This window comes from Microcaecilia unicolor, chromosome 7 (assembly GCF_901765095.1).
Source record: "Microcaecilia unicolor chromosome 7, aMicUni1.1, whole genome shotgun sequence".
Taxonomy (NCBI): Eukaryota; Metazoa; Chordata; class Amphibia; order Gymnophiona; family Siphonopidae; genus Microcaecilia; species Microcaecilia unicolor.
In genome coordinates this window covers 158,602,601-158,619,038 of record NC_044037.1, presented here as the reverse complement: position 1 = coordinate 158,619,038, position 16,438 = coordinate 158,602,601, and the positions used below count along the sequence as shown (strand labels likewise).

The window sequence follows — 16,438 nt, the reverse complement described above, 5'->3', positions numbered from 1 at the left end:
TCCCACCTAGTTGCAGGTTCAATGTGGCTGACGTAGTACCATAAAGGCGTTCACCAAGTCCGGTAGAGAAACAAATACATGGTGATGTTGTGGTCGATTAAGGTTCAGGCACAATCAGGCTTATTCAGGCTTAGTAGAATCCACCCAGGAAGGTTATAAAGTATTGCAAGCTCTGTTGGTCTCAGATTATTTTGTGATCTCGTTCCCCTATCTCATATAACGTATGTAACTGGTTGGATTGAAGAAGGTTCAGTGATTCATTGACTGCAGCCTTCCAATATATACACTAAGTGTAATCTTAATGTATTGATACAGCTGATGGAATTGGGCTTGACTTTCTCTGTTTCTCAAGTGAGCAGATTATCACTTGCTGGCATTTTTTTTCCCAGGACCCATGAAATGGCCACAGATGACAAGTCATCACCAACACCGGACTGTACCAGTGACTTGACAGATTCCCCGAGCAGTCTTTCCCACCTCACTCACTTCAAACCACTCACCCCAGATCAGGAGGAACCACCCTTCAAATCTGTCTACAGTTCCTTTGTGAGCCTCTTTCGTTTCAACAAAGGTAAAAGAATGTTACATTTATATCATGCTGATCAACCTAGCAGGTTCTCAGTGTATGCTCTAACTGTAGCATTTTGAAAGTATCTGTGCTATGGTGTCTTGGGCACAAAAAACTAAATGACTCCAGTTTCTGGCTCTAGAAATGTACTAAAGCTTCAAATCAGGAGAGGCAGAACTTTTAATTCTGTCCCTTTCAGGTTGTTTATGCCAAGGCATGGAGAATGACTGACTTGTCCAGGATCACACAAACTGCTTGTTAAGAGCATGGATTCATGTCCTAAGTTTCAAATTTTTTTTCTGTAGACCTGACCTGTTCTGTGTGATGTGCAGCAGATCTTGAGATGCTGATCTCTGATGATCTCGAGGTTACAGAACAGCGTGAAAGAGTGTATATAGGGAGAAGTATAACAGTTTGGAAAAAGGCGATAATGCTCTAATACACGCCATTGGTGACACCTCAGCTGGAATACTGTGTCCAGCATAGACGCCAGCTCTGTGGGTTCCTGAGCACCCCTAATATTTTTTCCTTGTAAGTCTGTAGATCTGGGGCAGCAAGTTCTATACTGCAGAGCTACAGGAAAAGATGGGAAGGAAGTGCTTCGGTATTCTCTCTCCCCTCTGCAGACTTGGCTGGAGGTGTCTTTCCAACAGACTGCAGGAGAGAAGGGAGTTGCAACTTACTGTAGCCTAGCTGCTGCCAGTGGGGAAGGCAAGTGCAGCAGGTAGACACATCGACAAAAGGAATAGATAGATTTAGTAACTTTATTGACATGACAATTTTACCTATGTTGCCAAAGTAGTACGTATAACAGTTAAGATGAAAAAGACAGAGAAGTACTGGGAGAGGAATAAAGGGGGCAAGGAAGGGGTGAAGGGAAAGCAAAGGGGTTACTGGTTAACAGAGACAATGCTGCTCTGAAATGCTGGAAGAGGCAGAAAGAAGCTGTAAAGGGAAGAGAGTCTGGGTGATGGGGCAGGGAATTATTGTGGACCTATGGGTCAGGAGTAGACGCAGGCTATGAGGGTCAGAGGAACTCGCAGGGAGCCTGAGCTGTGTGTGTGTGGGGAGGTTGCTGAAAGGAGACTACATCATCTGGGAGAGAGGAAGAAGAGCAGGCAGAGGGGACACAAGCTGTAGAAGGAAGAGGAGCTGAAAGAGATGGAGAGTGGGACTGGGAAAAAAGAGTGAGGGAAAGGGAGGGTCATGGTGGAGAGAAGAGACATGAAGGTGAGAAAAGAGTGAATAGACGAGGAAGGAATAAGATTAGAAGAAAGTGAGATGAGAGAAGCCGTAGAGAAAACCACAGAGAGACAAATATACATGGAGGAAAGAAAAATGATGACATGGGAGGAAGACTTGATAAAAGAAGGAACATAAGGTCAGAGAGAAACACAGACACAAAGGTTGAGAAACTCTCAAGTTTTTAGTAAAGATTTCTGATTCAGCTGGGCTAGATCAAGAGTAGGCAATAGCTATTTTTGCCCTTCTCCTCCAGCCCTGTAGTCAGCAAAATTGGGGGAGGAATTAGTAGGGAGCAAGGCAGGTCAGCTCAGAAGTAGAGAACAGAGAAATATAGAATGGGGGAGTGGTGTAGTTACAGGGGGAGGGGGGATAAGCATCCAATTTCAAAATAAAAGTAAAACTGCATTGGGAAAAAAAATGAGGGAAAAACAGAATGAGAGGAAGAAGTAGACAATTAAGGTGGGGAGGGACTGAGAAAGAAGTGGGGATAGTTTGAGAGAACAAGTGTATGGTGTGGACAGGTTAGGTAATGAGAAGGGACTATTGAGGACTGGCTGAGAGGGGGAGAATATAGGTTGTACAGTGGGGGAAATAAGTATTTGATCCCTTGCTGATTTTGTAAGTTTGCCCACTGACAAAGACATGAGCAGCCCATAATTGAAGGGTAGGTTATTGGTAACAGTGAGAGATAGCACATCACAAATTAAATCCGGAAAATCACATTGTGGAAAGTATATGAATTTATTTGCATTCTGCAGAGGGAAATAAGTATTTGATCCCCCACCAACCAGTAAGAGATCTGGCCCCTACAGACCAGGTAGATGCTCCAAATCAACTCGTTACCTGCATGACAGACAGCTGTCGGCAATGGTCACCTGTATGAAAGACACCTGTCCACAGACTCAGTGAATCAGTCAGACTCTAACCTCTACAAAATGGCCAAGAGCAAGGAGCTGTCTAAGGATGTCAGGGACAAGATCATACACCTGCACAAGGCTGGAATGGGCTACAAAACCATCAGTAAGACGCTGGGCGAGAAGGAGACAACTGTTGGTGCCATAGTAAGAAAATGGAAGAAGTACAAAATGACTGTCAATCGACAAAGATCTGGGGCTCCACGCAAAATCTCACCTCGTGGGGTATCCTTGATCATGAGGAAGGTTAGAAATCAGCCTACAACTACAAGGGGGGAACTTGTCAATGATCTCAAGGCAGCTGGGACCACTGTCACCACGAAAACCATTGGTAACACATTACGACATAACGGATTGCAATCCTGCAGTGCCCGCAAGGTCCCCCTGCTCCGGAAGGCACATGTGACGGCCCGTCTGAAGTTTGCCAGTGAACACCTGGATGATGCCGAGAGTGATTGGGAGAAGGTGCTGTGGTCAGATGAGACAAAAATTGAGCTCTTTGGCATGAACTCAACTCGCCGTGTTTGGAGGAAGAGAAATGCTGCCTATGACCCAAAGAACACCGTCCCCACTGTCAAGCATGGAGGTGGAAATGTTATGTTTTGGGGGTGTTTCTCTGCTAAGGGCACAGGACTACTTCACCGCATCAATGGGAGAATGGATGGGGCCATGTACCGTACAATTCTGAGTGACAACCTCCTTCCCTCCGCCAGGGCCTTAAAAATGGGTCGTGGCTGGGTCTTCCAGCACGACAATGACCCAAAACATACAGCCAAGGCAACAAAGGAGTGGCTCAGGAAGAAGCACATTAGGGTCATGGAGTGGCCTAGCCAGTCACCAGACCTTAATCCCATTGAAAACTTATGGAGGGAGCTGAAGCTGCGAGTTGCCAAGCGACAGCCCAGAACTCTTAATGATTTAGAGATGATCTGCAAAGAGGAGTGGACCAAAATTCCTCCTGACATGTGTGCAAACCTCATCATCAACTACAGAAGACGTCTGACCGCTGTGCTTGCCAACAAGGGTTTTGCCACCAAGTATTAGGTCTTGTTTGCCAGAGGGATTAAATACTTATTTCCCTCTGCAGAATGCAAATAAATTCATATACTTTCCACAATGTGATTTTCCGGATTTAATTTGTGATGTGCTATCTCTCACTGTTACCAATAACCTACCCTTCAATTATGGGCTGCTCATGTCTTTGTCAGTGGGCAAACTTACAAAATCAGCAAGGGATCAAATACTTATTTCCCCCACTGTATATAGGCCAGGGTGGACTGGAAGGCATAGCGTGAGTGTGGTATATAAGAGTTGGGAGTAGGATGGTAAACTATGGCGATAAGTTGGGGAGGAAGAGAAACTGGTGAGAGTTGCAGTGCTAACTCTAGCATATCTTTACCCACAAGTTCTCCATGTGTGTGCACCACCTACTGTACTCTTCATTTAAAGACAGCCTGACCAGTTGTGTTCACAACCAACCATGCTTTAATTTTCTTTATATGGACTTGGTAATTTGTGCCGAGTTGAGCACGTCCATTTTGAAAAGTTGGTTCCTTTGCGGTCCAATTCTGGAGGTGTACTTTTAGAAGGATATAGAAAGGGTGAAGGAAGCACAGAGAGACTGCCAAAGCACTACAGAATTTCACCTTCACCAAGTTAGATGAGACTTGAGGACCCTAGAGGAGAGATGGGGGGATGTGATAGAGACATTCAGATACTTCAAAGTGGGGCTGAAAAAACAAGCAAGTGCCAAGTTAACCCCAGGTATCTAAAAGGAGTAGAGGAGTAGCCTAGTGGTTAGTGCAGTGGACTTTCATCATGGGGAACTGGGTTTGAATCCCACTGCAGCTCCTTGTGATTGGGCAAGTCACCTAGGGGCCCTTTTACTAAGGTGCGTAGGTGCCTACGCGTGTCCAACATGTGTCAATTTGGAACTCCCACCCGGCTACTATGAGCCCTGGGCAGTAATTCCACTTTTTATGCGCGTTCAAAAATATTTTGTATTTTCTACCATGTGGTGCTAACCGGGCGGTAATCGGCAGTGTATGCATGCTGACGATTACTGTCTGGTTAACGCGAGAGATCTTACCACTAAGTCAGTGGGTGGCGGTAAGGTCTCAGGCCCAAAATGGACGTGCACCAATTTTTATTTTTCTGCACGTCCATTTTCGGCCAAAAAAGGGGTCTTTTTTGTAGATGTGCTAAAAAAATGGACCTGCACTCGTCCAATATACGTGTCTACAACAGCGCAGGCCATTTTTTGGTGCACCTTAGTAAAAGGACCTCTTAACCCTTCATTGCCCCAGGTACAAATAAGTACCTGTATATACTATGTAAACCGCTTTGAATGTAGTTGCAAAAACCACAGAAAGGCGATATATCAAGTCCCATTTCACTTTCCCCTTTTCCTAAAATACAATGCATGGTGCTTGAGAACCCAGGACTGGGACCAGGTGATGCAGCATTCGCTGCCTGGCATGGAAGAAAAATACCAGCTGTTAGGGAAAGTGGAGTAAGCTGCATTAGTAACTTGGTGTAGAAGCAGCTACCCAGTCTGTGTGGAGAATTATCTGCTGGGTTGTGGTGCAGAAACAACTGCCCAGGTCAGAAAATAGATTGCCGGGCCTGTAAACTGGTGCAGCCGTGACAGGAGCTGAGATGAGGAGCAGACGCTCAATTTTTTAAAAAGGAGGAATGAGGGAGAGAGGCTGTAGGGAAAGGGCAGAGCATTAAAAAATATTTATACAATTTAAAAAAAGATGTATAGAATTTTTCCTCACTTGGTCTCTGTTTTGGCTTAGTGGGCCTGATTCATAGGATAATTTTGGAATGCAGATTACTCGCACAAGAAAAGAATGGGTTTTTCATCTCTTCAGTTCTCATTTTAAAGATTTTCCTATGAATCATTCCCACTGTGCCAGAACATGGACTACACCGAAGGAGTATGTATTCAGACATGTTTAAAGAGAAGTTTTTCAGGTTCAGATCTCTGTATTTAAATTTTCCTTATATAACAATAACAACCACAACCTAAAAACATGGATCTCATTTTTTTTTTTGTATTAAATCTGTTTATTGGCACAACATTTATGCATACAATAATACCATAATCAATATAACTTATTATAAAAACTGTGGCAGTCACATTACTATTACAGAGAAAGTGCCAGGCATTCGTATTTTACTTTTCTCCCCACCCCCCCTTAGCAATTCAGTATTCTGCTTTTTGCAATAGGAGTGAGTGAATCCCAGAACGGTGACCAAATCTTACAGAACTGGTCTCCCTTACTGAAAGCCAAGTCACTGACCCCCCGCCTTTCCAGTGAGCAACATTGCATCATAGCCCAGCGCCAGTGTGATGTGCAAGGGGCCTCCCGGTTAAGCCACATCTGTAGGATGGTTCTTTTCCCCATCAACACTGATCTCTTCAAAAACGCTGTCAGGCCCTCCGGTTTGTGCCCCCGTACCAAAAAGACATCAAACAATTGTCCAAGGGTGGGTGACCATCGCACCTTCCACATCGCAGACACCTGCTGACCCAAGGCTGACCAGAATGCTAACACTGCTGGACAAGACCAGAACATGTGGCCCAGGGAGGCCCCCCCTCTCATGCATTTTGGACAATCATCTGTCTCTCTCAGTGATGCTCTGTAAGCCCTGTGAGGTGAAATATGCAATCGTAATATAAACTTATAGTTCAACTCCCTCCAGACTGCATTCTCAGTCACCTTGTGGATGGATTTCAGGCAGGTCTCTACTCGTTGCGGCTCCAGTCGCCTTTTCAGTTTATGACTCCACAAAGTACAAATAAGTGTGGTATGAAATGATTCTAAAGAGTCCCTTAGGCAGCCATGAAAATATTTCAGCGGGATTCTCTGTTTATTTATTTATTGCATTTGTATCCCACATTTTCCCACCTATTTGCAGGCTCAATGTGGCTTACAATACATCATGAATGGTGGAAACATAAAAGAGACTATACATTTAGTATTAACATAGGATCTTGGGTAACATGACATTGACGTAACATTACAGTAGTGTAACAAGCAAACACTGCAAGACAATTCTGGATATATATGTAGGAGTTCACATTTGTTGATCTTTGTGGTATGCCTTGTCAAAGAGATGGGTCTTCAGTAGTTTACGGAAGTTAATTCATAGATTGTTTTCATGCTGTGCGGTAGCGCGTTCCAGAATTGTGTGCTCAATTAGGAGAAGGTTGATGCATGCGATTGTTTGTATTTTAGACCTTTACAGTTGGGGAAGTGTAGATTGAGGAATGTGCGGGATGATTTTTTAGGATTCCTGGGTGGTAGGTCTATCAGGTCTGACATGTAGGCTGGGGCATCTCTGTGAATGATTTTGTGAACTAGGGTACATATTTTGAATGTGATGCGTTCTTTAAGTGGGAGCCAGTGTAGCTTTTCTCGTAGGGGTTTTGCACTTTCATATTTTGTTTTTCCGAGTACGAGTCTAGTTGCTGTTTTCTGAGCTGTCTGAAGTTTCTTGATTATTTGCTCTTTGCAGCCGGCGTATAATGCGTTGCAGTAGTCTAGATGACTGAGTACCATTGATTGTACCAGGTTGCGGAAGATGGTCCTTGGGAAGAAAGGTCTTACTCTTTTTATTTTCCACATTGAGTGGAACATCTTCTTGGTTGTGCTTTTTGCGTGACTCTCAAGAGTTAGGTGTCGATCAATGGTAACTCCAAGAATTTTTAGGGTGTCTGAAATTGGAAGGTTCAGTTTTGGTGTATTAATGGCGGTGAATTTGTTCTTGTTATGTTGAGAGGTGAGTATTAGGCATTGAGTTTTTTCTGCATTGTTTCAGCCGAAATGCATCCGCCCATGAATGCATGATCTGGAGACTTTGGTTGATGTCATTGGAAATTTCCTTAAGATCTTGTTTGAATGGGATGTAGATCGTTACGACATCTGCGTATATGTATGGGTTGAGGTTTTGGTTTGATAATAGCTTCGCCAAGGGTATCATCTTTAAGTTGAATAGAGATGGCGAGAGGGGGGAACCCTGTGGTACTCCGCATTCTGGTATCCATGGGGCTGAGGTAGTTGAGTTAGATGTCTTGGTATGATCGTGTGTGGTTAGGAATCCCTTAAACCACAACAGCTCATCTTGACGCTCCCAAACTCCCTGCATCAGGGAGTCAGCAGGCAGTGACTGAATGTAATGTTTCATTTGTAGGTAAGCAAATATGTCTCCCCGCTCTAGATTATATACCTCACACAGGGCCTGAAAAGTTTTAATAGTCCCCTGCTCTGTTACCACCTGGGACCAAAATTGGATCCCCCGGGTAGTCCATCTTCTCAGCAAGAGGGATGACCCCCCCCCCCTCCGGAAATGCCGGGTTACCCTGAATCGGCAACAAAGGCGACACCAAATTATTCCATTTAAAGATTTTGCTTAGCCATTTCCACGATTTGCGCAGGGGGTACAAGATATATTTATACCGGGGTTAAGTGGTCTGATGGTGCGTGTAGCCAATACACAGAGTGGAGGGGCTCTATCAGAGTGGTTTTAATCCTTGTACATGAAAAGTATTCAGTAGATCGGAACTAGTCTGATAAGTGACATAAACCACTTGCCATGGAAAGGAGTCTCAGATCTAAAAGCCCCAGTCCCCCCTTCTCCCTTGGCTGCATGAGTGTTTTAATCCCAATGCGTGCTCTTTTCCCCTGCCATAAAAACCCATTAAGCTGTTTTTGGAGCCATTTGTCTTCTTTGTAACCCAAGATAAGCGGGAGCATTTGCAGGATATACGTCCACTTAGGGAACAGTATCATGTTATATAGGGCTATACGGCCGTGTAGTGAGATTGGCAGCCCCCTCCACCCCTGTAAAGTGGCCGACAGGCTATCTTTCAATGGCCCCAGATTTACCGAGTATAAGCAAGCGAGGGCTGAGGGGATTAACACTCCCAGGTAACGAACTGTTCCCTCAGCCCACCCAGTCCTCTCTTACCGCCGGTTGAACCGGGAGTGCCACTGATTTTTGTAGGTTTAATGATAGCCCGGCAAAGAACCCAAACTCATCTATTACCTCTAGCAGATGGGGAACCGAGAGGGCAGGTTGCGTGAGGGTCAAGAAAAGATCGTCCGCAAAAGCCAACACCCTTATGTTTGTTCATTGAGCATGCCCTTTTACACCTAGGAGTGTTCATTTTTAAAAATGTATTTGTTCCTTTCCCTGTTGTGTGTCCCATATTTCTGATAGCAGTCTGCATATGTATTTCAGCCAATTATTTATATAGGGCCTACCACTTTGCTTGCCTTGGCCATAGTATTGCATCAGGAATGGAAATTGGTCAGCCCAGATAAGCCTTGTGGTCCTTATCCACGGTCATAATCTGTTTTTGCTGCTGTGATTGGACACCTGAGAATGACTTAGCTTTTATACTGCTCTAATGCACCTCTTCTGTATAAATAATTCTCACCTCCAATTCTGAAGCTCACTGTGTGGCAGGGAAACACTGAAGCCCTGTACTGTTGTAGCCTGTCAGCACCACTCACTCTCACTCTTACTCATACACCCGCCCTAAGCCACGCCCCATCCAGACATAATTCGCAACCCCAACATTCTAATGAAGCCCCAAGCTCCACCCACTTCCGTGAAGGGTTCGTTAGTGCGTGGTGGTGAAGCCTCTCCACTGACCATGTCTCTCTGTCACGGCCTCGTGTTGAATGTGATGACGTTGAGGGTGGAACAATTTCGGTGAACGAAAGGAACGCAACGGAAATGCAGGAATAGGGAAACACGCTCCCCTACCAACGAGTTACACACTCCCCCCTCCCTCCGATTGCAGCACACCCCTTCCGCGTTACTGCCCCCTGGACCCCCCTGCCACGACCCTCTGGACACCACCTTTTCCTCCGAAAAACGTCCCCTGAAGCCTTCGCCTACCTCTGCTGACGGAGACGAACTTCTCTTCTCGCCTGCGGGGCGTGGCTTGATGGAGTATCTGTCCAAGTCTCTGTGCATGCGTCTATCAGACGCACAAGCAGAAACTTCAACAGATGCTCATTCAACAAGGAACGCCCCGCAGCCGAGAAGAGAAGTTCGCCTCCGTCAGCAGAGGTACGCACAGGCTTCGGGGGAGGTTTTCTGGACGAAAGGGTGCCACGGGGGGGGGGGGGGGGGCAGGCAGTAACGCCAAGGGGGAGGGGGTTCAACTCGGTGGGAGGGGCTTGAAGGGGGCCTTGAACTGGGAGGGAGGGGGTCTGCAACTCGAGAGGGAGGGAGAAACGGAGGGACGGAGGGGGGTATGGAACTCGGCAGGGAGGGAGGATGGGTGGGAATTTCCCTTGCTAGCGTTTCATTGCGTTTCGAAACGGGCCTTTTTTACTAGTATTTTCAGAAATGCAGTTTATAGACTAACGTTTCTGCCCCCACCCATCCTTTTTTTTTTTTTTTTTTAATTAATTTTTATTGTCACTAATACGATACATAGTCACATCCCCAATGTTGCGGGTGATATCAAAAGCAATTCAATACAGTATATATCCTGAACAGCATCCAGTATTAAACAAAAATCCATCAATTTAGGCATTGCAATCCCATATGCATATCGGCTTTTTCGAATACCCTATATCCATTCATCTCATCCATCCCTTTCCCTCCCATTACTTCTCACACCAGTCATTACAGAAACAGACCCCACCCCCCATCCCTCCCGTCCCGTCCCCCTTCCCTATTTACCCTAACTGCTGTAAACAATCTGTCCACACCTTCGAGTATTGCTTATTCCTGGATTTTAAGGATTTGGCATAGATCCGGCTTTCATGCTTGCCTACTTCTTGCATCCTGGTCCTCCAGGCTTCGATTGGTATGCTCTCAGCGGAGGTCCAAAATTGTATAATAGTCTTTTTGACTAGCAGTAATGTCATATATATGAATCTCCTATATGGTTGCAATAAACCCTGCGTTAGCAAAAGAGTTTGATCTCCCAACAGCAATGTTGTATAGTCCCACTCTGTCTGCTTGTGAGTGACCTGGTGTATTAGTTGAAATGCCTCATTCCAGATAGAGAGGCTCGAACATTCCAGGAACGAGTGGAGAAAGGTGCCCCCTCACCAGTGACAACTGTCGCATTGTCCATCCCCTCCATAAACCCATAACTGCTCCTTTGGCTTTGGTGATATAAGCTCTATGCATTATTTTGTATTGTGTTTCCTGTAAATCAATAAATGTGTACAGGAAGGAGGAGAGGAGTACATAAGTACATAAGTAGTGCCATACTGGGAAAGACCAAAGGTCCATCTAGCCCAGCATCCTGTCACCGACAGTGGCCAATCCAGGTCAAGGGCACCTGGCACGCTCCCCAAACGTAAAAACATTCCAGACAAGTTATACCTAAAAATGCGGAATTTTTCCAAGTCCATTTAATAGCGGTCTATGGACTTGTCCTTTAGGAATCTATCTAACCCCTTTTTAAACTCCGTCAAGCTAACCGCCCGCACCACGTTCTCCGGCAACGAATTCCAGAGTCTAATTACACGTTGGGTGAAGAAAAATTTTCTCCGATTCGTTTTAAATTTACCACACTGTAGCTTCAACTCATGCCCTCTAGTCCTAGTATTTTTGGATAGCGTGAATAGTCGCTTCACATCCACCCGATCCATTCCACTCATTATTTTATACACTTCTATCATATCTCCCCTCAGCCGTCTCTTCTCCAAGCTAAAAAGCCCTAGCCTTCTCAGCCTCTCTTCATAGGAAAGTCGTCCCATCCCCACTATCATTTTCGTCGCCCTTCGCTGTACCTTTTCCAATTCTACTATATCTTTTTTGAGATACGGAGACCAGTACTGAACACAATACTCCAGGTGCGGTCGCACCATGGAGCGATACAACGGCATTATAACATCCGCACACCTGGACTCCATACCCTTCCTAATGACACCCAACATTCTATTCGCTTTCCTAGCCGCAGCAGCACACTGAGCAGAAGGTTTCAGCGTATCATCGACGACGACACCCAGATCCCTTTCTTGATCCGTAACTCCTAACGCGGAACCTTGCAAGACGTAGCTATAATTCGGGTTCCTCTTACCCACATGCATCACTTTGCACTTGTCAACATTGAACTTCATCTGCCACTTGCACGCCCAATCTCCCAGTCTCGCAAGGTCCTCCTTGGAGGGTAGGTGGAGGCGAGTGGTTACGAGATGGCCCAGTATCCTACACCCATTCTGTTGCTACTTAGTGAACATCGAGTATCCCATGCCTCTGGGAATTCCGCATTGCCCACAAGGCCCATAAAGGGAGACGCATCAGGTGATCGATGTTGATGCCCTCTCCACCAGACCCAGGCCCTCCTGAATGGTCTCAAAAAAACCAGTTTGCTCACTAGTTGTGGATTCGTACTTGTCCGCATGTGAATTAAGTTTACGAAGGACCACGGTCGACTCCAATCTTCCAACCCTCTGTTTGGTAAAAACTGGTAGTGATCTGCCAACCCTTCAAAGATGAAGCGCATTAGTGCTGCGACATTGTATATGTGCAGGTCAGGTACCGTATTTTTTGGACCATAAGACGCACCGGACCATAAGACGCACCTAGGTTTTAGAGGAGGGAAATAAGAAAAAAAAATTTTGGACTATAAGACACACTTTTTCCGTCCTCTAAAACCTAGGTGCTCCAGTGCGTCTTGTCCGAATCCCTCCCTCCAAGTTCGGGATTGCCCTCCCTAGGGTTACCTCCCCTCCCCTCGGCCCTGTCACCACCTCTCCCCTTACTCACGCGATCTTCCCTGGTGGTCTAGTGACGTCGGGGCAGGAAAGAGCCCCCTCTTTCCTGCCCAGCGCACTGCTTTGCATCCTCCTGTATGCTGCCTGTGATGACGGTCTCGGCGAGATTCACAATGGCCGCCGAGAATTGAGCTCTTTCCTGCCCTGACGTCACTAGACCACCAGGGAAGATCGCGTGAGTAAGGGGAGAGGTGGTGACAGGGCTGGGGGGAGGGGAGGTAACCTTAGGGAGGGCGATCCCGAACTCGGAGGGAGGGCGGGCGGCCTGCTAAATCTCTACCTTCGGACTATAAGACGCACCCCCCATTTTCCTCCCAAATTTGGGGGGAAAAAGTGCGTCTTATAGTCCGAAAAATACGGTAATCCCAGGCCCCCCGCCCCCTTGTTATACGAAAGTTTCTGGTGTCCTATCCTTGCTCCCTTTCCATGCCAAATAAAAGAGTGGATTATAGAGCGGAACAAACGTTCCTCCCTCCGTAAGAGCCAAATAGGAGCTGCTTGTAGGGGAGGGGGTAGAGAACCTTGGGCAACAGGACCATTTTCACAAGGGCTATTCTCCCCATCAGGGACAGCGGCAGGTCCTTCAGCTGGCACACAACTGCCTAATTGTTTCCACAGGGTCTATTGCATTCTTGCGATAGAACGTCCCCACGCTGGCGCTTAAGAAAATGCCCGGGTATCTCATTGCTCCCTTGGCGTATGGTATCGGCAGTTCCACTATTCCTGGGTCCCCAGTTTGCCCCGATAGGGGAAGTACTTCCTATTTGGAGCAATTTACCCGCAACCCTGACAAATCCCCAAATTCGGCCACTATGGCCAAAGCCTTTGGCAAGTCCGTAGGGGTATGGGCCACATATAATAAAATATCATCGGCAAATAGGTTAATTTTGAATTCCCTGCGTCCCACTCGCAGCCCTCGGATCATCCCCCTGCTCCTTATTTTTATTGCAAGCGGTTCTATTGCCAGTAGAAAAAGAAGGAACGAGAGGGGGCACCCCTATCGAGTGCCTCTTTGTAGCGCGAAGCTCTCTGTAAATTTCCCGTTGACTAACAACCTGGCTAGGGGCTTCGTATAAAGAGCTTTAATCCAGGATAAATATGACCCCGTTATCCCAAACCGTTCCAGGACCCAAAATAGGTACCGCCAGGAGATGCTATCAAAAGCTTTCTCCATGTCCAATCCCACAATGGCTTCCTTTCCCCTGCTCTCTCTGTATTCCTGAATTGTCAACATGGCCCGCATAATGTTCATGGATGCATATCGCCCCGGAACGAATCCGACCTGATCTGCATGTACCAGGGATGGGATTACTACATTCAACCGTTTGGCCATTATGGCTGTAGTAATTTGATGTCCTGGTTTAAAAGCGAGATGGGGCAATATGAACCTACCTGCGCCACAGTAATACCACATGGGCCATGTTGCACTGAAATGCCAACCCCTCTCCTATTATTCCATTAAACCAATCTCTCAACGGTTCCACGACAAGGTCAGCCAAAATACAATAGTACTCCGGGCCAAACCCGTCCGGTCCTGGAGCCTTAGTCAGCTTCAAAACTTTTATGCCCTGTTTAATCTCCTGCCCCAAAATAGGTGCATTTAGAGCGTGCAACTGATCCGCTGTGGGTTGTGGTAGGTGTATTGTTCGAAAGAACCTCTTGCACGCCTCAGGATCGAACTCCCGAGCCTGGTACAGGTAGCTGTAGAAGTGTACAAATTGCTGCATTATGTGGGCCTCTTCAGTATGCACCTTCCCCGCCTGATCTTTAATGGTGGTAATGATCTGCCTTTTAGAGGGGCGGTCGTACCAAATTAGCTAGTAATTTCCCTGCTTTATTGCCCCATTTAAACAGCCTAAAACGCTGGAAATATATATCTCTCTAATATATAGTTGCAGATAGGGACCCCGTGTGGGCTCTCCGCAGCTGGTGATTCTTTAGACAGCCTTAAGAGGTCGGCCTCCCGTTTTTTCCTCTGCCCTGCTGTATATGCTATAATGTCGCCTTGCAGCACTGCCTTCGAGGCCTCCCAATATGTGCCCACATCCACTCCTGATGTCTGATTGTGCCTTTGGTATTCGAGCCACTTGTTTCTTAAAAACTCGTGACATTCTCTATTGTTATATAAGGTTGGAGAAAATCTCCACACCCTCTCTTCTGGTTCTGATGCAAATGAAATGTTCAAGGTAACTGCAGAGTGATCGCTCAGTGCCGTGTCAAGTATGCTCACTTTAGAGAGTCTGTGTAACCAGGAAGTAGTGACTAACATATAATCTAGTCTAGAGTACACATTGTGTGGGTGTGAGTAAAACGTACATTCTTGATCGTGTGGGTGCAACAGACGCCAAATGTCCACTAGCCCCAGTTGAGAGGCCACAAAGTTCACCCCCTTGTTCTCCCACGCCCCTCCTCTGGCCTTCGGGGGTTTACAGTCAATGGAGGGTCAGCCACCACATTAAAGTCTCCCCCCATCACTATTAGGCAGTCCAGGAAGGCCACTACTTTAGCCACGATGTCCGAGAAGAATTTGGGGGAGTAAGTATTAGGCCCATATATACTATATAAGAGAATGTGTTGCCCCCACATTTCGCCCAGAATTAACACATATCTCCCCTCTTTGTCCTGAACCACTTTGTGGGTGTTGTAGGGTATATTTTTGTGTATTAGCACGGCTACTGCCCTTTGCCTGGAATTGAAGGAGGAGTATCCTACCTCCCCCACCCAGCTCCTTCGTAATTTTTGATGTTCTATCGCTGACAGGTGGGTCTCTTGCAGGAAGGCTATGTCCCCCCCCCCCCCCCCCCTCCGCAACCATGAGAGAATTTAGTTCTCTTAACTGGTGAGTGCATGCCATCTACATTTAGAGTAATTATTTTTAAATTAACCATGATCAAAATGTGTTATCAATAACATAAATGTGAGTGCTGTATGTCCCGCCAGCCTCCCAGCCCGACCAGCGAGTGTCTACATTCGGCCTTTCTAGTGAACAGACTGTCACAGGTATTGTACTTTTCATATTCCTGTCCCTCCCACCCCTCACATACATCGACCACATCCACACCCCCCGTCCTCTGCATCCAGACACCTTCCCCCCTCCCCCTTCCGTTCATTCTCCTTACTCGATCCCTTCCCTTCCATACCTCCCATCCTTCTCCTACCTGATACCCGCAGAGCATCAGGTGCCTCCCCGGGAGTTCCTCTTACCAAGAGTGTTATGACAGTAATCTGACCATAAACTTAAGATTTAGTTACGCTGCTAAAACCCATTCCCGCTACAACCACAGAACTAGCCCTCCCCCCCCCCCCCCCAAATGGCTGTAACCAAACAAGAACATCTCAAAGAACCAAACAAAAAAACCAAACAATCTCCCCGCTACTTAGACCACCTCCCTCTCCTTGTTCCAACTGATAAAGTTCAATGCCACCAAGTAGCGTGTCCAAGTACTCAGAATTCAGAGTAGTCCCAGTCGTTTTATAGGAGCACGTGTGTTTGCTTGTAGCTGGAGTTTCCTGTACTGCTGCAATGCCGATCTACTTCAGTCATGGATCCTGTCCCTCCTCATGAGTTCCAGCCCCGTTGATTTTTTCCAGTAGCGCCTTCGCTTCTCTCGGTTCGCTAGCATAAATCGCCCGATTTTCATGCCAAACCCGCAGTTTCGCTGGATAGAGAAGGGCAAACTTGATTCCTTTTTTGTGCAGTTCAGTGCACGTGGGCGCCATGGGTTTCCTTAGTAATGCTACTCTCATGGAGTAGTCATTAAAGATGAGCAATCTGTGGCGTTCATATGACAGTGCTGTCTTTCAGCGGGAAGCCCTCAGTATCTCTTCTTTCGCCTGCCAATTGGTAAAGTGTCCGATTGCAGTTCGAGCTCTGGCATTCCCTTCATTTCGTGCCCCGATCCGGTGTGCCCTGTCGCAGCTTATTTTAGTTCTGTCCTTTGCGATGC

General features: G+C 46.6%; 1 protein-coding gene across 1 annotated transcript in view; it reads left to right on the top strand.

Moving 5' to 3' along the window:
* PIKFYVE (phosphoinositide kinase, FYVE-type zinc finger containing) overlaps window positions 1-16,438 on the top strand; it is a 750,252-nt gene that overhangs the window by 9,103 nt on the left and 724,711 nt on the right. The window contains 1 exon segment of the mRNA XM_030210724.1: window positions 390-571. Coding sequence (XP_030066584.1) covers window positions 400-571 — 172 coding nt within the window. The 5' untranslated portion in view covers window positions 390-399.